The sequence below is a fragment of the Podarcis muralis genome, chromosome 12, assembly GCF_964188315.1.
Source record: "Podarcis muralis chromosome 12, rPodMur119.hap1.1, whole genome shotgun sequence".
Lineage (NCBI taxonomy): Eukaryota > Metazoa > Chordata > Lepidosauria > Squamata > Lacertidae > Podarcis > Podarcis muralis.
In genome coordinates, this window is record NC_135666.1 from 11,652,287 (window position 1) to 11,674,605 (window position 22,319).

Consider the following 22,319-nt stretch of genomic DNA (forward strand, 5'->3'; position numbering starts at 1 on the left):
CTTGGCAGGGGGTTGGACTCGATGGCCCTTGTGTTCTATTCCAACTCTATGATTCTATGATTCTAACTCTGGAAAAAGCCACATGTACACTGTACGTTTAAAGCAGTATAATACCACTTTACACAGTCATGGCTTCCCCCCAAAGGATTCTGGGAGTTGTAGTTTGTTAAAGGTACTGTGAGGTGTCAGGAGACACCTCTTCTCTACCACAGATTTACAATTCCCAGAGAGGTTTAACAACCAATCCCTCTTCACAGGGAATTCTGGGAACTGTAGTTCTGTGAGACAAAAAGGGGTTTCTAAGATTCATGCAGGGTTATTGGGACAAAGGCAGCGAAAAGGGATTTCTAAGAATAAAAGTTACTGAAGTGACTACTAAGTAGTTATTTGGTTCTGCCTCAGGCCCCAACTGGAACAAACAGGTCTCTTGGGAGGCAGAAAACAATACAGAGCAATGTGTCTTTATATTAGCAAAGCTGGAGAATAATGATAAGGCAATAGTATTTAGGTTTCATAGAATGGTAGAGCGGGAAGGGACCTCGAGGGTCATCTAGTCCAACCCCCTGCAATGCAGGAATTTCAACTAAAGCATCCCTGACAGATGGCCACCCAACCTCTGCTCAAAAACTTCCAAGGAAGGAGAGTCCACAACTTCCCAATGGAGTCCATTCCACTGTTGAACAGCTCTTACTGTCAGAAAGCTCTTCCTGATGTTTAATCGGAATCTCCCTCCTGCAACTTGAATCCATTGGTTCAAGTCCTACCCTCCAGAGCAGGAGAAAACCAGCTTTCTCCATTCTCCATGGGTCAGCCCTTCAGATATTTGAAGATGGTCATCATATCTCCCCTTAGTCGCCTCTTTCCTGGCTCCTTCATACCCAGCTCCTTCAACCATTCTTCATAAGGCTTGGTTTCTAGACCCCTGACTCCTCCAAGTCCATCTCCTGAGCATTCATATTAGTGTAAAAGCAGGGCTCTGAGTTCAAGTCCTAGTCTTGATAGATGCCATTTAATGCCTTCCATGCTGTTTGCCTCTGCAACCCTTTTGGGGGCAAACACGCAGCCTTCATTCCCGATCAGGGCATGTCCCATAGTGTACTACTGAAATCCTGTAACTTTTTATACCACAGTGTTTGATGTGTGTTTCTGTGGGTGAATGCCCTGCTGTTGTTGCACTATACTGCAAGACAGCAGCACTTGCAAAGCACCGCAGAACAGGTAATGAAGCAGAACGAAGAGTTGACGGTCCATTTAAATCCCCCACTAAATTACTACTGTTGGGTCGATGATATGTTGCAGAACATAACCGCGACAAAACACCAGTCTGGAGGGGCCCTGCTCTATTATGCCATTATGATGCAAGGAGGCTCACCTCTGTTAAGCACCACTGATCCTTCAATCCTAAAGGACTTGGCTATTAGAAACCCATAGTATCAGCCTAAAGAATTATAACCACACCACCCTAGGACCTTAATTCGTGCTCCTACACACACACACACACACACACACACACACACAGACAGCCTCTTCTTGCCTGAAGGAATGCGAGGGAATGCAATGAGGCCTTTACATTATCTCCGACAGTTCAGCGAGATTATCTCATCGCTAATTCCAGTTCACACACTGCCACACAGCAGTTTCTTATTCTGGATGTGCTGCTGACATGTACAGAAACCTATTAGAAAGCTTTGCACAGTCCTCAAAGAAGTCTGCGTTGGAAAAAAATGGCTCCCTTGATTATCTCCCTCTTGGACTACTCCCGCTTGGATTATCTCCCGCTTGGGCTACCTTTGAAGGTAACTTGGAAACCGCAACTATTTCAGAAGGAGGCAGCTAGATTGGCGACTGGGAGCTGCCGCTGGGACCATATAACACCAGTCCTAAAGGATCTACATCGGCTCCCTGTAGGATTCCGAGCCCAGTTCAAAGTGTTGGTGCTGACCTTTAAAGCCCTAAATGGCCTCGGCCCTGTATATCTGAAGGAGCATCTCCACCCCCATTGCTCAGTCCGGACACTGAGATCCAGCTCTGCGGGCCTTCTGGCAGTTCCCTCACTGTGAGAAGTGAAGTTACAGGGGACCAGGTAGAGGGCCTTCTTGGTGGTGGCGCCCTTCCTGTGGAACCCCCTCCTATCAGATGTCAAGGAAATAAACAACTATCTGACTTTTAGAAGACATCTGAAAGCAGGCCTGTTTAGGGAAGTTTTTAATGTTTGACGTTTTGCTGTGTTTTTATATTTTGTTGAAAGCCACCCAGAGTGGTTGCAGCAACCCAGTCAGATGGGTGATATTATTATTATTATTATTATTATTATTATTATTATTATTATTATTATTATTATTATTATTATTTGCAGCTTATGACTCTTTGCACCTCTGAGTTCTTGCCTCTGCCTGGCTTTGCTCTCCATTCCCATACAAACCTCCTGCTTGTCTCACTGGTCCATCCCTACATTCCAGTGCAAGGAAAACCTTCACAGGGACCCCCTCCTTTTCTCCTGCCACAAGTCATTTCTCCCAAATCTTCCCTGGCTGTCCATAAGAAGAACTTTGCTGGATCAGGCCAGAAGCCCATCTACTCCAGCATCCTATTCTCACACTGGCCAACTGGATGCCAAGTTTCCCCTAAGCATTGGTCAAACACTTCAGCCATTAAAGAAAAGCCTACCAGATGCTAGCACCTTGCTACTTAAAATAAGTTTCTCAAATCCAGCACTGTTGGTAATCTTAAAGCAGTGGGGTGGGGGAAGAACCTGCGGCCCTCTTTGTTAGGCTACAACTCCCATCGGCCCTAGCCAGTTTGACCAACGTTCAAGGATAAGTAGAGTCATAGTACAGAAATGTCTAGAGGGCCCCAGGCTCCTCGCCCCAGTCTCATGTATACAGTCATACCTTGGTTTCCGAACAGTTTAGTTCTCGAACATTTTGGCTCCCGGACGCCGCAAACCCAGAAGTGACTGTTCCGGTTTGCAAACTATTTTTAGAAGCCAAACATCCGACAGGGCTTCCACTGCTTCCGCTTGGCTGCAGGAGCTTCCTGCAGCCAATTGCAAGCCACGCTTTGGTTTCCGAACGTTTTGGAAGTCGAACGGACTTCCGGAACGGATTCCATTCGACTTCCAAGTTGCGGCTGTATATCAGATTCCTACAATTCTCTCTGTCTCTGTCTCCCTCTGAATCAGATGCATGTGATACCCTGACCGTCTGCACTCCGGCACTGCAGATTCTCATGTTCTTCCACTTCCTCTCAACTCTGCTCCTGGGGGTCTCAAAGAAACAAGCAAGGGAAAGCAGTGCCAGAGCTATTCCACAGACGTGAATGGGTTTCAAACCATTGAGGCCAGATCAGTCCCCGCAAAGGAGGCCTTCGCACATGTATTGCAAAAGAACGATGTCAATCAACATTTGATGATCTCCTTCTACCGGTCCACAACAGAAAGTGTCCTTTCATACTGCATCACGGTGTGGTACGCTGGTTTGACATGAGCTGATAGGAAGTGCCTACAGAGGGTGGTGAATACAGCACAATATATTATGGGCTGTCCCGTGAATCCGCTGGATGAAATAGCGGAAGAACGTTGCCTCAGGAGAGTGAGGAAAATTCTCAGGGATGATTCGCACCCTGGCCGGCACTTTCTTGATCTCCTGCCCTCGGGCAGAAGATATAGAAGCATGATTAGTCGCACCAACAGGGTAAAGAACAGCTTCTATCCGTGGGCTGTTAGGCTGCTGAATGAAAAGATAACAACAGGGCAACTGACTTTCGGGTTTGGTGGGTGTGCGTCAGTAAACGAGGGGAATTAAGACTAAGAGAGCTGAGTGGGGGGTGCTCATGTAATCTCACTGTATACAAGTTGTACAAGTGACAATAAAGTATTTCAATTTCAGTTTCAATATGGATGTTGCCCCATGCGGCAGCTGGGAAACACACACAACATACCCCTCACTTCTGGGCAGCAGCCAGTTGTTTCTCTTTTGGGGTGCCCCTCAGTGACAGTAGCCTGGGACAGCAGCACACGCCCCGGGTTGTAAGGCGCTGGGTGTAATTTACACCACGGAGCAGGACTTCAAACACAACCCTACCGTTTCCGATTTGTTGCTTAAATAGGCTGCGCATGCCTTCTCGCATTGTGGAAGGCTTTCATTTGTTGGATTTCAAAGGCAGAGCTGCTTTGGAAGCGCCACCGCGGAAGTCAATCACGCTGGCACCTTTTGATTTCCCCTGATTTCTTTCCCCGGGTTCAAGGTGATCTATTTTTAGCTGCAAGACTTGGGCAAGAGAAGCGTTGCTATAGCAACAGCTGGCAGATACAAACCCAGCCCCTGCTGCAATACTTCAATCGAGTAGACGAATAAGAGCAGTAAAAAAGGAAGGGAGTTGAGGACATCTAAATTTTGCTCAGTCGGGAGTCGGGTTTGTACTCTGCCAAGGCATACAGCTAGTTCTCACATATGAGGAGATGCCTTCTGCTTGCCCTGTAATTATTTCAGATTGTTCATGCGAGGAGCAGGGGGAGGGGTATCTTTAAAAAAAAAATGTCTAAAATTCCTTGCACATACTATATAGGAGAAGTTATTTATTTCATAAACTGCTTGACTGGTTTTTTTTTAATTTTTTTTTAAAAAAACCCGAAACCTCAAAGCTGTTTAGATAAGCTTTGCTCGTAACCCAACTTCTGACACACTAGATTTCCCAGTGCAGGGATTATTGTTTTATTTTTATTTTTATGAAAGGAAGAACCTACGGTCGTATGAGCCTCCCCCTGTGAAATGGTGTGGGCACAGCACACATTTACCTCCTCATCCATTCTGTGAACCACCCAGAGATTGTATGATGAAAGGTGGTATAAAAAAAATCAAATAATCAATCAATCAATCAATCAATCAATCAATCAATCCACTGTTTGCAGGAAAACTGCAGCCATCAGCAGAAACTGGCCTGAAATGAACATACTTAAAAAAAAAAAAAAAAAGTGGAGAGGAAAGTAAACCTTTTACAAGTTCAAAAATGCAACGTTCTCCATCATCATGGGTGGCGGACATGCAATGCAACAGCCTCACCAAAGCCACACAGGTTGGATGGGAGACAGGCAGGGAATGTACATGCACCACCCTGAGTTGAATGGAAGCAAAGCAGAATAGAAATCAAATCGCCAACTATCCCAATATATCCAGGAAGACAGGCAAGATTATTTGCCCTTCTAGCCCAGGGATGGGGAACTTGTGGCAGCTCCAGATACTGTTGTGGACTACACAGCCAGCATGGCCAACGGTCAAGGATGATGGGAGTTGTAATCCAGCTATATCTGGAGGGCCACAGGTTCTCCATCATTGATCTTCCCCAATATTATGCATACTGACAGGCAATGGCTCTTCCAAGGTCCCCAGCAGAGAATCCTTCACGCCATTGTGTATTGGAGGTCCTTTTTATCAACAGGAGATGCCAGGGACTGTGCCTGGGTTCTACCACAAAGCTATGGTCCCCTTCCAGGGCACCCAATGCAGAATGTACATGGGTTCCATTGGACTGAAACAGGAAAAAGAGGAACAAATTCCAGCTGGAAATTCCATCATGTGGATAAACCACCAAAGGGAGTCCTATGGTGGTTTATGAACCTGATGGGAGGTGCTAAATGAAACATGCTCCCAAAGGAAGGTTAGTTCATCTGAAATGCATCTTTTTCAACATCTGGAGTTCCAGTAGTTCCACCCCGCTGTCAGTCATCCTTGGACTATATATATAAAGGTAAGGTAAAGGTACCCCTGCCCGTACGGGCCAGTCTTGACAGACTCTAGGGTTGTGCGCCCATCTCACTCAAGAGGCCGGGGGCCAGCGCTGTCCGGAGACACTTCCGGGTCACGTGGCCAGCGTGACAAAGCTGCATCTGGCGAGCCAGCGCAGCACACGGAAACGCCGCTTACCTTCCCGCCAGTAAGCGGTCCCTATTTATCTACTTGCACCCGGGAGTGCTTTCGAACTGCTAGGTTGGCAGGCGCTGGGACCGAACGACGGGAGCGCCCCCCGCCGCGGGGGTTCGAACCGCCGACCTTTCGATCGGCAAGCCCTAGGCGCTGAGGCTTTTACCCACAGCGCCACCCGCGTCCCTAGGACTATATATATATGTGTGTGCATCTTTTGAATATACTAATGCAATCTAATTTGAAATGCAATGAAGCATCCTTTGGTCTTTGACTGTACGGAGCTTGGAGCCACAACCATCAAATGGGCCTGTACAGTGGTACCCCGCAAGACGAATGCCTCGCAAGACGGAAAACCCGCAAGACGAAAGGGTTTTCTGTTTTGGAGGCGCTTCGCAAGACGAATTTCCCTATGGGCTTGCATCGCAAGACGAAAGCCCATAGGGAAATGCTGGCGGTCGGGAGCAAAGACTTTCGCCCACAGCCGGCCTTCAGAAGAGGACCTCTTCTGAAGGCCGGCGGGGGGCAAAAGTCTTTGCTCCCCCCCGCCTGCCTTCCCCCCGCCTGCCGGGGGCGATCTTAAAATGCTGGCGGGCGGGAGCGAAGCGTTCGCTGCCGACCCCCAGCATTTTAAAATCTCCAAGGGACAGCAGAGAAGTCTCTGTCCCGGGGAGGTTTTAAAATGCTGGGGGTCGGGAGCGAAGCGCTGCCGACCCCCAGCATTTTAAAATCTCCCCGTGTCCCGGGAAGGTTTTAAAATGCTGGGGGTCGGGAGCGAAGCGCTGCCGACCCCCAGCATTTTAAAATCTCCCCGTGTCCCGGGAAGGTTTTAAAATGCTGGGGGTCGGGAGCGAAGCGCTGCCGACCCCCAGCATTTTAAAATCTCCCCGTGTCCCGGGGAGGTTTTAAAATGCTGGGGGTCGGGAGCGAAGCGCTGCCGACCCCCTGCATTTTAAAATCTCCCCGTGTCCCGGGGAGGTTTTAAAATGCTGGGGGTCGGGAGCGAAGCGCTGCCGACCCCCTGCATTTTAAAATCTCCCCGTGTCCCGACCCCCAGCATTTTAAAACGCTGTTCGCTCCCGACCCCCAGCATTTTAAAACGCTGTTCCGAAGGGGGGGGGTGGGGACACCTGCCCCAGCCGCCCCACTTCGGAAAGCTGTTCCGAAGCGGGGAGGGGGGGCGGGGACATCTGCCCCAGCCGCCCCACTTCGGAAAGCTGTTCCGAAGTGGGGAGGGGGGGCGGGGACACCTGCCCCAGCCGCCCCACTTCGGAAAGCTGTTCCGAAGTGGGGAGGGGGGGCGGGGACACCTGCCCCAGCCGCCCCACTTCGGAAAGCTGTTCCGAAGTGGGGAGGGGGGGCGGGGACACCTGCCCCAGCCGCCCCACTTCGGAAAGCTGTTCCGAAGCGGGGAGGGGCGGCGGGGACACCTGCCCCAGCCGCCCCACTTCGGAAAGCTGTTCCGAAGCGGGGAGGGGCGGCGGGGACATCTGCCCCAGCCGCCCCACTTCGGAAAGCTGTTCCGAAGCGGGGAGGGGGGGCGGGGACATCTGCCCCAGCCGCCCCACTTCGGAAAGCTGTTCCGAAGCGGGGAGGGGGGGCGGGGACATCTGCCCCCGCCGCCCCACTTCGGAAAGCTGTTCCGAAGCGGGGAGGGGGGGCGGGGACATCTGCCCCAGCCGCCCCACTTCGGAAAGCTGTTCCGAAGCGGGGAGGGGGGGCGGGGACATCTGCCCCAGCCGCCCCACTTCGGAAAGCTGTTCCGAAGTGGGGAGGGGGGGCGGGGACATCTGCCCCAGCCGCCCCACTTCGGAAAGCTGTTCCGAAGTGGGGAGGGGGGGCGGGGACACCTGCCCCAGCCGCCCCACTTCGGAAAGCTGTTCCGAAGTGGGGAGGGGGGGCGGGGACACCTGCCCCAGCCGCCCCACTTCGGAAAGCTGTTCCGAAGTGGGGAGGGGGGGCGGGGACACCTGCCCCAGCCGCCCCACTTCGGAAAGCTGTTCCGAAGTGGGGAGGGGGGGCGGGGACACCTGCCCCAGCCGCCCCACTTCGGAAAGCTGTTCCGAAGCGGGGAGGGGGGGCGGGGACACCTGCCCCAGCCGCCCCACTTCGGAAAGCTGTTCCGAAGCGGGGAGGGGGGGCGGGGACATCTGCCCCAGCCGCCCCACTTCGGAAAGCTGTTCCGAAGCGGGGAGGGGGGGCGGGGACATCTGCCCCAGCCGCCCCACTTCGGAAAGCTGTTCCGAAGCGGGGAGGGGGGGCGGGGACATCTGCCCCAGCCGCCCCACTTCGGAAAGCTGTTCCGAAGCGGGGCGGGGGCGGGAACACCTTCTGAAGGCGGGCGGGGGGCGAAAGTCTTTGTCCCCCCTGCCTGCCTTCCCAGGGGCTTTTAAATCGCCTCGGACAGCGGAGAAGTCCTCCGCTGTCCCGGGGTTTTTTAAAATGCTGGGGGTGGGAAGAAAAGCCCTTGTTCCCCCCCCCCCCAGCCTTCAGAAGAGGTCCGGGGACAGACTGTCCCCGGACCTGGTCTGAAGGCGGTTTCCCTAGGAACGCATTAATTGATTTTCAATGCATTCCTATGGGAAACCGTGCATCGCAAGACGAAAAAACCGCAAGACGAAGAGACTTGCGGAACGAATTAATTTCGTCTTGCGAGGCACCACTGTAAATGTGATCTCTGGTCTCTAGGGCTATCTGTGGACATTATGGATCCACACCCCAGAGCATAGTGTCCAAGGAGCTCTCTAGGAATTATTACGCTTACAAATCATGACCTTTTTCTCTTAAGTCTCAACAAACCCCTTGCCCTTTCCAAGGCAAACCGAAGCGGAAAAGTGATGCAGAATCCACAAAAACTTTAAGGGTTTCCTTTATTCTTCCTCTATAATACTTACAGCCCACCTTCCCACTAAATTAATGCCCAAGATGACATGATTTGGTGCAATGTTTTGAGTTAGCTTTGTTGTGCAATGACAATGTTTTGTTTTTTTTAAAGACGGAACACATGCAGGATGACTGGCTGCAAATGACAACAGAGTTTCTGTATTTTCCATAGATGTATGGCGGCAGGAATTTTGGTGCCCTGTCATCCACCTGCTGAAACTCCCTCTTCTACACAAGGCCCAGAAGCCCCTTTGCACCTGCTTGCTCTAATCTGATGGGTGGATTAGAAAAACAAAACAAAAACAAAATTGTAAAAATATTGGGGGCCCTTGAGGGCAGTTTTAATAGCTCAGCCTGTCTCCCCATAACTAGGTCATCCAAAGCTGTTCCAAACCTGGCAGGGCTGAAAGTCAATCACTCGCCATTCTTTGTGTGGCGAGTTTCCCCCCTCCCACCAGTAGAAATAAAGACACCGGACAACATTATTTAGGTTAATGGGCTAAAATTGGCCACAACTTTATTGGTTACAGGTGATGAGCGGTATTGGCTTAGGCATTGGTCCTAATCAACTATCTGGCTTCAGTCTGTCTGTCTGAGAGGCTGGGAAGGGTTAACACCAGCAGGGGAAGCCCTGCTGATGCACATCAACTAGGCACTCCCCCAGGGTCACCGTTCGGGGGCGTGCCTTGGGCCCTGGCCTCCATAGGCTTCGGACAGGGCCACGCCCCCCGGAGTCCTTTACCGGACTACCCTTCACTATCCTCCCCCCCCATTCATCTACATAACAATACCCATACCAATGCCTAACCGCCAAACTGTAGAAGTTGTGACGATTTGCTACGAGGTAGGCGAAAAAACCAAATGGCTGGTGCCAATTTGCCAAGTAGAAGAATTCCTACCATGCCCCTTAATGGCGACCAACCAAAGTCCATAGCAAGGTCAAAAGAGAACCTTGAAGGGTGGGTGGGAAATTCCCCAGCTGATCGGCGGCAAAAGAGGACGCTCCTCCGCCACGCTTGCCCTTAAATGGGGCAAGCCACACACCCTGAGCCAGTCGATTGGCTGGCCAGGGAATGATGCGGCAGAGGATTCCCCTGGTCGTGTGGGGCTGGGAGTCAGCCACCGCATGAGTGTTGGGGGTGGGAAGCCCGCAACACCACCTCCTCCTTAGGTCGGAAGTGGCTTTCTTGCAAAGCCTTCTACATGGACCCTTCTCCATTCAAGCAAGTAAGAGATGTTACTACTATCCAAGGACACATTCCAACCAGGCAAAAGAACTGGAGGAGAGTGTGGAGAAGGGCCAAGGAGGAGTGTGGTGCCAGGAGGGTCCCAAGGGCCATATAAAGAGGACTGGAGGGCCATATCTGGCTTTTCACTCAGCAATGGACCCAAAACCCAGGCTTGCCCTTTGGCATGTAATTTTAGTAGGAATCAAGGTTCACCCCCAGGGTCCTCTTTGACTGATAAAAGTCCTAAATTAGGGACTGAAGATTAGGTAGGCATTTTGCGGTTCTAGAAATACTCCTGACATTCAAAGCACCTTCAGATAAGTACAGTAACGGCGTCCAGGGAGGGAGGGAAATATGGGAGATCCCTAGAAGCAAACCCCGGGGGAAAGGAGGTTTCGCACACCACACGGCAATCCATCACACCTTCTCCTTTCAAACTGCAACCAGCTGCTGTGAAGCCTCCCAGCCCCAGTGTCGTCTGCAATACAAGATTAATTGGCACTGATCGGCCACTAGCGCACATTTTCTGAAATTGCCGTCAACTCAGCAGGCTGGGCGAGGGGACGGCTAATAAATGAAAGAGCTCCGCAGGCGTTGCTGCGAGTTGTACCACTGAGCCCCGAATGCACAGACGAGCAAATCTTTGAATGCAACCGTGTTTGTGTCTCAGCATGGAGGCTGTAGTAGTCCCCCCCATCACAATGCTGGGCGCTGCTGATGGAGAGCTAGGCTCCTCGGGCACAACCCCATCCCTGGGGTAAGTTGGGATTTCTGCAAAATAATGTTCAGGCCGAGAATGCCCCAAGTACACACAGATAAGCCTTTCAGGGGAAAGCAGCACAGGCAAAGGGCCGGAAAAGCAGGATACAGCTGAAGCCAAACAGCTGCACACAAGGTAAACCAAAATATATACTACAGAAAGCTGGATGCTGCAAGCTGTTTCCCCAGTTTAATTGGCACCTTTTCTCTAGTTGGAGGGAGGGCAAGGAGCTACGGAGTGCCCAGAAGACTCATTTCTTAATCCTACAGAGCTCCCCCACTAGCTTCAAAGATTTCTCTAGACACTGTTGATGCTCAAAATGTACACTCAGTTATCTGAAGTGTGCATGCACACGAAAGCTTATACCCAGAACAAACTTAGGTAAAGGTAAAGGGACCCCTGACCATTAGGTCCAGTCGTGACCGACTCTGGGTTTGCGGCGCTCATCTTGCTTTATTGGCCGAGGGAGCCGGTGTGAAGCTTCTGGGTCATGTGGTCAGCATGACTAAGCCGCTTCTGGCGAACCAGAGCAGCGCACGCAAACGCCGTTGACCTTCCTGCCGGAGCGGTACCTATTTATCTACTTGCACTTTGACATGCTTTCGGACTGCTAGGTTGGCAGGAGCTGGGACCGAGCAACAGGAGCTTACCCCGTCGTGGGGATTCAAACCGCCGAACTTCTGATTGGCAAGTCCTAGGCTCTGTGGTTTAACCCACAGCGCCACCCGCGCTACTGGACTTTTAATTTTTTTTTAATTTAACTCAATTATTATTATTACACTTCTACACTTCTGTTCCTTCATTTTACACATTTTATCCTCACAAGAACCCTGTGAGCTAGGTAAGACCGAGAGAGATCCACTGGCCTAAGGTCGTCCAGGGAGATTCATGGCTGAGTGGTGACCTGGACCCTGGTTTCCCTAACCTTAGTCTGGCCCTCTAACCAATACACCACACGCTGCCTTTGCAGCCATGTGAACTAGAAACTTGTTTCCCTCCCCGTCAAATAAAAGCTGAGAACTCTGGTTTCTTCACCCAGTAACAGATTCTGACTTCAAAGTTTAAGGAATAGTTGTGCAGACTCCGTGCAGAGGACAAAACCAAACCGAAATGCTGTGCAATGAAAGAAGAAACTGCAAGATGACTGCAACCTGAATTTCCCTATACAGTGGTACCTCGGGTTACAGATGCTTCAGGTTACAGATGCTTCAGGTTACAGACTCCGCTAACTCAGAAATAGTACCTCAGGTTAAGAACTTTGCTTCAGGATGAGAACAGAAATCATGCTCTGGCGGTGCAGCAGCAGCAGGAGGCCCCATTAGCTAAAGTGGTGCTTCAGGTTAAGAACAGTTTCAGGTTAAGAACGGACCTCCGAAACGAATTAAGTACTTAACCCGAGGTACCACTGTGTACTTTATCATTACGCATCATAGTTCTGTTTGACCCTGCTAATCCAGGATAGGATTTTAATCCCTATTCCAAGGGCCACATTTCCTAATGTGCAATCGTCTGGGGGCCACTTGACAAAAGCAGGCAAAACAACAGATGTGACACTTAGTTTTGTACAGCAGGCCATGTTCCAGCTGTGCAAAAGCAAGAGGTTTCTGCACCCACCCACATTTCTCTCTTCTTAATTTTTTAAAAATTAAATTTCTGCTTTACATAGAATATTCACTTAGACAACCTTAAAATATCAATGACTTCCCTTCCTCTCTTTCCATCATTTGTTTTGCACGACATAAATACCTTAATATTTTAAATATACTAAACCATTCAGTATTCCATTATTACATCCATCAAAACTTATTTACACTGTTGGATTTATCTTAATACTGCCCACGTTTTCAAATAAACACAATTTCCCTCCATATATTCAAGAAATATTTTCCAATCGTCTTTAAACCTATGTTCTTCTTGATCTCTTATTCTATATGTTAGGTCCGCAAGCTGCGCATATTCCATCAGTTTACCCCACCCACATTTCTCCTGGTAGTGGAAGGATTTGCTGAAAACAAATTAGAAATTGGAATACGGAAAAGGGAGGTGTGAGGAAGTCGGGAAAGTAAGCTACAAGAAAATAAGATTTGAATTTATATACTTTTTTCTGTTGTTGTTTTTTAAGTTTTATATTATGTTAAAAAGAAGCTGGCATTATTAGGTGGATACCCAATTGTAGGAGCGCATGGTGCTACTACAATTGCGAAGACCCATGCTTTTGAACCTGTGGGAGCTGCAGTGAGTGCAATTAGCCAATCTGGGTTGAGCTTGGAACAAGCCCAGTCACAGGAGCAAGCTGGGCTTGACTAGACCATTCGAGGCCTGGGCAGCCCAGGGAAAAGCCACATCTGGGTTGCCTTCCAAAGAACCTCTACTAAAACAGGCTCCAGATGGGCGTGGATGAGACTGGATCTTTGCTGGAGTCAGCAGGAACCAGCACCAGCAAGTGGGCCTTCCCCCAGTTGCTGTTGTGCTGAGACAGATGTTTTCACAGCTGCAGGGCTCAGAGGAGAACCACTTCCCACACCGGGTTTGTCAGAGGGGAACTCGTTTTAACCTTGCGCTCTTCGTATGTGTCATTCAACCTATCCCTGAACAGATGGTGTCCTTTAAAGGGCAGGGATATTAGTCTCATCTTGCTTGGAAGAAGAAGAAATCTCATTTACAAACAGCAACAGGGACCTGACCTGTTTAAACACAACTGGCCACGTTGAGAGTCAAAGGGGAGCCAGGGGCAACTCTTATAATAGGCATGTCCATTTCGGGGGCCTTATTCAGCCCCTGTAGCAGTTTATATCCTGGGGTAAAATCCTAAAAAAAGCTCAACAACTTCAATCCTTAAAAAAGGCTAACAACTCAACTTTGGTTGGCCCTTTGGTCAGCCTTCACAGCCCTTCACTTCATCAAATCTGGGCCTCTTTGAAAAAAGTTTGGACACCACTGTCTTATAAAGTTAAGTAGCAGATAGTTCAGTGGATTTCTTCTGGGGGACCCACAGGGTTCCTTTGAAGCTCATCAGGCATTCTTCCATGAGTAATGGTAGAGAAAATCCTTTGAGCCTGCCAGTCAGTACAGTGGTACCTCAGGTTACATACGCTTCAGGTTACATACACTTCAGGTTACAGGCTCCGCTAACCCAGAAATAGTACCTCGGGTTAAGAACTTTGCTTCAGGATGAGAACAGAAATCATGCTCCGGCGGCGCGGCAGTAGCAGCAGGAGGCCCCATTAGCTAAAGTGGTGCTTCAGGTTAAGAACAGTTTCAGGTTAAGAACGGACCTTCCATATTATCTGCATTCAATTCACTTTGGAGGGGCAATTTACTTCAGAAAAACGCAGTCTCAGTGCAACTTTGAGGAGCAGGGTGGTGGTAAAGAAATTTAAAGAGGTGAGCAAGCCAAGTAGAGACCCTCAATGTCTTGTCCAGCTTAGTCCTCATGGGATGATGGCAAAGGTCCTAAAGAACACATTCCTAGGATATTCACCTGCCCACAGAATCCTTTGCAATATTCCCAGGGTTCTATAGCAGACATCTGGCGAAAGTTTCTTAGCAGGTAAGCGGGTGCAGAAATCGAGACAAATCCAATACAGGACTGTAGAGCCGATGTGCCCCGTGAAATGCTATTCTTTAGTAGGGATCCTGTAGGAAGCCAAACATGGCCTGAAAATGGTCACAGTGAATCCAATTCATCATAGGAATTGTCAGAAGACTGTTACTGGGTTAGACCAAAGGTCCATCTGCTTCAGCATTCTGCTTCCCACAGTGGCTAAGCCATTGCCTTCACAGCCCCCAAGCAAGGCGTGAAGGATTGTTCTTGCTCCCCCGCAACTGGTATTCAGTAAAAGAATCTACACCAAACATTTAAAAGACATGGTTCTCCACCCTCCCACCCGCCGCCAAAATCGGAAACTTAGTTCATGCCTTAAGTAAAGGTAAAGGTACCCCTGCCCGTACGGGCCAGTCTTGACAGACTCTAGGGTTGTGCGCTCATCTCACTCAAGAGGCCAGGGGCCAGCGCTGTCCGCAGACACTTCCGGGTCACGTGGCCACCGTGACAAAGCTGCATCTGGCGAGCCAGCGCAGCACACGGAACGCCGTTTACCTTCCCGCCAGTAAGCGGTCCCTATTTATCTATTTGCACCTGGGGGTGCTTTCAAACTGCTAGGTTGGCAGGCGCTGGGACCGAGCAGCGGGAGCGCACCCCGCCGCGGGGATTCGAACCACCGACCTTTCGATCGGCAAGCCCTAGGCGCTGAGGCTTTTACCCACAGCGCCACCCGCGTCCCGTTCATGCCTTACAGAGCTATCATTCCCAGCACCCACAATAAACTACAGTTCCCAGGATACTTTGGTGGAAAGCCATGCTCTTTACATGTGTGTTAAATGTATGGTGTGTATGTGGCCCGACTCTCAACATGGAGATCACTTATAGCCATTGATAAGACGCATCCTGTATGGCTTTGTTTAATCCACTTTTAAAAGCCAGCAGCCACTGCCCTATTCTAGTGGCAGTGAGTTCTACTGGAAGTTTGGCTTGATCAAGTTGATTCTGTCATCTGCTCTGGATCTAGATCTACTGCCAATCAGTTTCATGGAGGAGAGCACCAGCTGACAAGGAGTCAAGGCGAGTTAAACAGCCAAGTGGGGTGGCAAGGCAAGGAGTTAAAGGCATAGTATTCTGCTTCTCCTTTCCTTGGCATTAAAAACAAACAAACCATAAGCTTCCAATGAAGGAACTTAATAAATTACAAAAACAGTTATGTAGCAGCTTTTCACAGGTGTATGTGCGAGGTTTAACCTTGCTTCTGAAAAAAGGAACTGGGATTTCCTTTGGGAGCTCAGCAGCAGCTACTCTCTAGGAAATGCAATGACACACGCCCTATTTCAGTTCCTCTCCATCAGCCTTGTGACCTGCAGCCAAGGTTAATTCCAAAAGGCACCTGCAACCCTGCAGAGGCAGCAGATTCAGAGAGCACACAAGAGATATGTCCTTGGTGGAATTCCTCAGTAATAAATGGGTTGCGAAAAGGTGCCACTGGGCTGTGATATGCAGCAGGAAGCAGAAACAGAAGCAGCCAAAGATTATTAGGAGCTAGCAATATTGCCCTGGCTGCTTAGAACTTGCTCTACAAAACGAAGGCAAAGTGGAGTTGGGTGATGTTTCAAACGGCTTAAGGACCATCTTTTTGAACAGGGGCTGGATCAGAGGAAAGGAAAGGCGTATCTACTGCAGCATCAAAGATATCCTCAGCAGACACATCGGTATAGCATCCCTGGTGCTGGAAAACTGGAATCACCCTAGAATTCTTCCAGTAAGATACATTCAGAACTTCACTAGTTTTACAGAGGAATCCTAAATGCAGGGGGCGATTCCATGGTGAAGAAATGATCACCTTAAAAGGGAAGTAAATGCACCAACCAGCAGTCAGAAAGGTGCAGCTGCTCCAGTGCTTTCTTTCCTTTTCCCTCCTTATTGAATTTTCCTTTTGTGCTGTGGCTATGGGATTGCACGCCTGCGGGTGCCATTTTCATCTCTCTACGGCAATTGTAATTTTTAGGCAATGTAGAATAGTTAAACCACAACAGTAATAATGAGTAGGAGGAGGAGGCATTTTCAGCAGAACTGCAACTGACAATAAGTATAGGAGTACAAACCTATCTTGTAAGCCTATCATTACGCTGCTACATGTTGTTGCGGTCCCTGGTGTAGTTCTGTGTGTCTATAATATCAGGGTACCTGCAATGAAGTCATCCTATGAAACAGAGTGAAAACCGAGAAGAGGCTTTCGAAGGGATAAGTCAAGCACAAATAACTAAGCAATCATCGGACAGCTCTTGAACTTCTCCTATAGCACTGGTGTACAGAGAAGGATGACTGCCTCATAATGTACCTTGGCTTTCCAAGAACTGAAAAGGACACTTGTGAAATCTCCTGGTATTTTGCCTGCGCATAACTCCAAACCAAAGTTTAGAATTATCAACAAGGCAGAAAATTCACCTTTCAGCATTCTTATCTAAAATTCTGCAAAGCAAAATTTATGGGTGGGATGGTAGATGAGAGAGGCTAAGCTAGTTTGCCTTTGAGAGAGGAACTGCTCTTATTGGCATGTAGAAATCTCTTCCAGGAACCTGCATTTAAACAGCCACCCCCCAAAACTCAAACTGCTGAATCGATATGGAATTAAACTGCTCTCTCCACAGCTCCTGGCTGCTGCCAACTCGTGGGGTTCATCCAAGGTTTTTAAGGTGCAAGAGAGAGCATTTGCCTACCTAGAAGGCCATGGGGTTCAGATTTGCGCCTCTCGGAGCTCCTGCCTTGATCCTTTCGCTTCTTGCTTCCTCTCAGGCTGCCAAATCGCTTCATGGGCTACAACAGGCACAGACACCACCAGCCGTCAGTCATACCCGTCTCTTCAGAAGCAAATGCGTCCCACAGGTGGAGCGAAGCAGGGAGAACGCGTCAAGTGAACTTGTCAACAAAGAGTCCGAGAAGCAAGCAAGCAAGCAAAAAATAAAATAAATCCAGAGAAAAGGGAGGGGGGTGATAAACCCAATGAAGCAGCAGGTGTGCTAATCAAAACAAGTTTAAAACCTTCTGCTTGAGCCCACGAACTTTCCGCAACTTTCAATGGGAAGCTGCAGTCAGAGGAGCTGGAGAATTATACCTTCCCAATGCACAGTAAATAGCTGTGCGCTGCCAACATCTGTTGATATCAGGAGCAGCTGAACACCCCAGTCCAGCTTGCAAGAGCAGCACTTCTCTCCTTAAGGAGGAAAAAAGGAGAAAAGAAGCTCGGAGGCTGGGATTTCACCCAGCAGATCGGCTTCGGCAGAGAGGGGTTGTGGCCGGGTGATAAGCCGTTTGCCTCTTTTTAAATAAAACCCCGAACATGCTAAGTAGGCACGAGGTCCCTGGGAGGTAATTGCCATGTGCAGTTCGGCGTGATGTCTCTTTAAAAAAGACTGTAAAAGGAAACCACCCCAGAGCAGACAATTCCTGGCACCAATTGGCCAGAGCACATTCCCATTATGACATCACTCAACTATTTTGATTCATGTCGCCTAGGTCTCTTTAGTAGGGCTGCCTGCTCATAACCTCAGCCGTGTCCAGCCCCCTCCAGGACAGAAGCAACAAGCCAGCTCACGGGGAATGAGGTGCCGTCAGTTTCGTGACAGGCAAGCTTCTTGGAAACTTGAGCAGCTGAAGCACCCTGGATGGAGTCTCCACGTGCATGTGCAAAACCACACTCGATGTATTTGCAACGGCACAGTCCAATCTTTTAAAATGGGGGTTTAAGGACAAATGGCTTAAATATCAAGGTTCCCATAATGTGACACACTCCTCACAACGTTCAGGCTTTTAAAAGTGACCTTGCAATGCAGAGATAAAATATAAAACTCCTTCCACAATTATTCTATATTAAGGGTGCTTTCATGGAAGACAGGAGTGCCTGGCATGCTCTGGTCCATGGCGTCACGAAGAGTCGGACACGACTAAACGACTAAACAAACAAACAAACAAAAACGGGTGCTTTCAAGGGCTGTTTTTATATATATATAAAATGGCATATTAGTTACATCGTTAAGGAGCTGTGCAGTTTACAAAGACATCCTAATGTCTCCTTATATGTTTTGAGTAGTATTCAAAGTCTGAAGCATGTTTTTCTTCAGGAATTCTTTCAATAAGTCTGTTAGACAGGCCAACGTTACAGTACAAATTTGGGGAGGGAAGCACTGAGATGGAAAGGCAAATTTGTTGGACCCCACTGTAAGCTTTTTTCCAGAGCAGCAATCTTGGCTGACACCCCAACATGCGTGTTTTGGGGCACCATGCCTGAAGAAAGTACAACCCGAGATCAGGGCGGTGCAGTTGATGGGTATGTAATAGTTAAGGCACATCAACAGACACCTTTGTCTCCCCAAGCTCCACTTCATTGCCTGCTATATGGGAGGTGGAGGAAACTTGCAACATGGCGACCTCACATCCTGTGTTTGCCTTACTAAATTTAACAGAGAGGTGAAGGTGGTGCAGAGCTTTTGCTTTTGGTCGTTGCTGCGCAGTGGCTCAGACATGTAATTCCAGTCTGCGTATTCCCCACTGAAGTCAGTTCAACTTAAAAATGCTTATTTGTAGCTGGGCTATGTCCTGGATGAACAAACAACAACAAAACGTATGTGGTATTTGAGTGAGGGGAGACTGAAGGCGCCAGGTATTTAAATACCGGTTTTGCTTACATATTAAAAGGGTACGTCACCTATGTAGATAAGTATGTAATAGACATCCAGACACTGTTGTGTGGATAGAGGACGCAAGGGAGAAACGTGCTAAGAGGAAGGCACACTTGACAAATCCACACCGCGATCAACTCCCGCCCGGAAACCAATGTCCCCACTGTGGAAGGACGTGCGGATCCAGAATTGGCCTCCACAGTCACTTATGGACTCATTGTTAAAACCATGTTTATGGAAGACAATCTTACTTGGCTACGAGTGATCACCAAAGAATATATATATTCAAACAGCAAACTTTCTCTTTCTTTCTTTCTTTCTTTCTTTCTTTCTTTCTTTCTTTCTTTCTTTCTCACTCTCTCTCTCTCTCTCTCTCTCTCTCTCTCACACACACACACACACATATATGTATATGTATATATGTATATATGAAAGTTTGCTGTTTGTTGTGCATCTGGACCCCTCTTAAAAGATCATAACCAATTTTTGCATGATTGTTCCTGAGATCAAGGAGCAGGCTTTATGTTTGGAGACAACTGGACAATATTTTGAATCAAGATGGCAGGCTGAACCTTTCAAAACTGCAGAATATATCTCAGAAGAGAGAAAGAGGAAACCTAACGCTGTACGCTTCCTAACGCAAATGGTTGAAAGCAGCAGCACTGCGTGAGCTCACGACACCTGGGCAAGTGTGCACAGGCGCTGTGGGGGGGGGGGGCAAGGGGTGTAGGGTGAATGAGTCCATCACAGCACCCTGGCCTTCACCGCTGACTCTGCCCCACACCAGAGCCAAGAAGGGGCACACTGCTGCCTCTGATGCTGAGAGAGGAATTCTGGGCCCGGGCACACTGGAGGGGCCTGCGTGGGGGTGCCTACTTCATGCCCCCTCAAAAATATGTGCCCAGGGCTACACCCCTGGCCGAAATGTTTGAAACAAGCAGGCTACTAGGGCCATGAGAACGAACAGGCTAGGGTCAGCCAAAGCTTGGGAATAAGAGGGCTGTTCCTTCTAACAGGATTATAAAGGTGTTGGTGTGGGTATTTGGTCATTCCGATTTTCCACCCCACTGTTACTGCAGTGTGTGAACCTAGGAGAAGGTTGCTCAAAGGTCGGTCTAAGCGGTTTTGGCAAGAGGTGCATATTTTATTTTATTTTTTTTGGCAGGCAGAGTTGCACATTTGCCCTGACTCTGGGTTTAGTTTTCAAGGGCAGCAAAGGCCCAAACCATCCTTCAAAGCCTGGGAAGAAAATATCCATCTCTATTTCAAGCATTTTCTTTCTTTCTTATGAGCTGATCTGAAAGCATCACAGAACTGCGATAGCTAAGAGGCATCGGGGAGACCATGCAGTCCAAACCCTCAACAGATTTAACTCCAATCATATGCCAAAGGTCAACCTAGACTGCCTGCAATCTTGTGCACTAAGAAACCCAGTGGGGTTTGCTACTGAGTAAGCCTGGAGAAGTAAACCATGAGAGAGGCTTGGAAGCAGCCACGGTGTAAATACCTTGGAATCGGATAAAGCCATCTTGCCCAACAGAATCTGACTGATGCCACGCTGATGTGAACAGCTAGGGGAGAAAAAACTGTGAAACGCATCTCACTGCATTCTAAGGCGGTAATGCAAGCACACCTTCGGTGGTACTGAAAAAGCCATTCCACATGTTATGCCGAATGAGGTGAATTCAGAATTATTATTTCAGAATGCAGATAGACTGTTTGGTTTTCACCCTCCTATGTAAAAAGTTCCGAGAGTGTGGAAACTAGAACATTGGGGAAAGAATTACACTAAGGCTGTAAATCTAAGTATGCTTATGTGCAGACATGGAAAAGGCCCTGTTGGGCCGGACTAAAGACCCGTCTAGCCCAGTGCACAGTTTCCAAAGGCGGAGAGTCAATTGCCTCTGGGAAGACAACAAACAGGAGATGAAGGCAACAGTTCTGCCTTGTAAATCTCCCTCCAGCCCAGGCAGCTGGTGTTTAGAGGAATATTCCCTCTGAATCTGGACTTCCAATTAAGCTGTCGTGGCTAGGTAAAGATAAAGGTACCCCTGACGGTTAGGTCCAGTCGCGGACGACTCTGGGGTTGTGGCGCTCATCTTGCTTTACAGGCCAAGGGAGCCGCCGTTTGTCCGCAGACAGCTTCCGGGTCATGTGGCCAGCATGACTAAGCCGCTTCTGGCGAACCAGGGCAGCACACAGAAACGCCGTTTACCTAACCACTGGAGTGGTACCTATTTATCTACTTGCACTTTGACATTCTTTCGAACTGCTAGGTCGGCAAGAGCAGGGACCAAACAACGGGACCTCACCCCTTCACAGGGATTCAAACCGCTGACCTTCTGTGGCAATAGGTTCCAAAAGTTATTATGTGCTGCATGAAGAACTTCATTTTGTCTTTCCAATCAATTTCGCTGGGCGATCCCAACCTCTAGTATTACAAGAGAGAGAAATTTATCTCCCCTAACCCTTTAAGGGTTGTGGTAAGGATTATTGAGACAATGCACACTGAATACTTCAAACATTGCTACTCAAGCACTATTTAAATGCTGTCATGTAATTTCAGACAATAGAATAGAATGTTCATTGCATATGTTTTGTTAAGTTCCTGGGGCTATTTATTTATTATTAGAAGCCTGAGCAATTTTTGTAATGCTATTGTGCTACACTGATGTTATGATTGTTCCATAGGGTGTTGATTCAAGTTGCACACTGACCCAAGTGCTGTTCTAATCCCAAACAGAACTATTTTGACCTAGAGCTTTTCAGCTGCCCTCACAGGAGGATGGCTTAACTTAAAAACATAGAAAATTATGCCCCCTGCTGCCGCCCCAGGGCTCTTCCTACATATGTTCTCTTGATAACAAGAGGAGTTCATGTCAAGCCAGCCCAGAGGTTGTAGAAAGGAAGGTGCTTTATTGACAAGGCAACAACCCCCCGCCCTGAAGACTTGCGGCAGGCCCAAATCTGAAAGCACAAAAATGATGGCATGAGTCAGGAGGAAGTGTACAGGGTTGAGGGAGAGAGAGAAGAGAAGGATTTCAATCATAATAAAGCAAAGGATTTGCTTCCGCAACCAGCTTGGGCTCCTCTGTTATTCTAAGAGTTCAGATAACACCAGTGGTGCTAAGAGCAACACCACGAGCTGGATCTCCCCCCCCCCCATTGTTTATTCTCCACTCCCCAAATTGCAAAATAAGCAAGAGCCTGATAATGATCCTCAACCTGAACAGCGTTAGCTGTTAAACAGAGAGATCAGAGACTGAATCGTGAAACTGGCAGATCTGCACCAGGCCTTAAGAT

At 48.7% G+C, this 22,319-nt stretch overlaps 1 protein-coding gene across 5 annotated transcripts in view; it reads right to left on the reverse strand.

Annotated features, from left to right (window-relative positions):
- PRKAG2 (protein kinase AMP-activated non-catalytic subunit gamma 2) overlaps positions 1 to 22,319 on the reverse strand; it is a 201,297-nt gene that overhangs the window by 87,760 nt on the left and 91,218 nt on the right. The window contains exon 1 of one of the 5 annotated variants that reach the window (XM_028751343.2): positions 17,058 to 17,717. The exons of the other annotated variants lie outside the window; for them this stretch is intronic. Within the exon in view, the coding sequence (XP_028607176.2) occupies positions 17,058 to 17,151 (94 nt within the window). The 5' untranslated portion in view covers positions 17,152 to 17,717. Of the gene's footprint in view, positions 1 to 17,057; positions 17,718 to 22,319 lie in introns of those variants that run through there. 5 annotated transcript variants of the gene reach the window in all.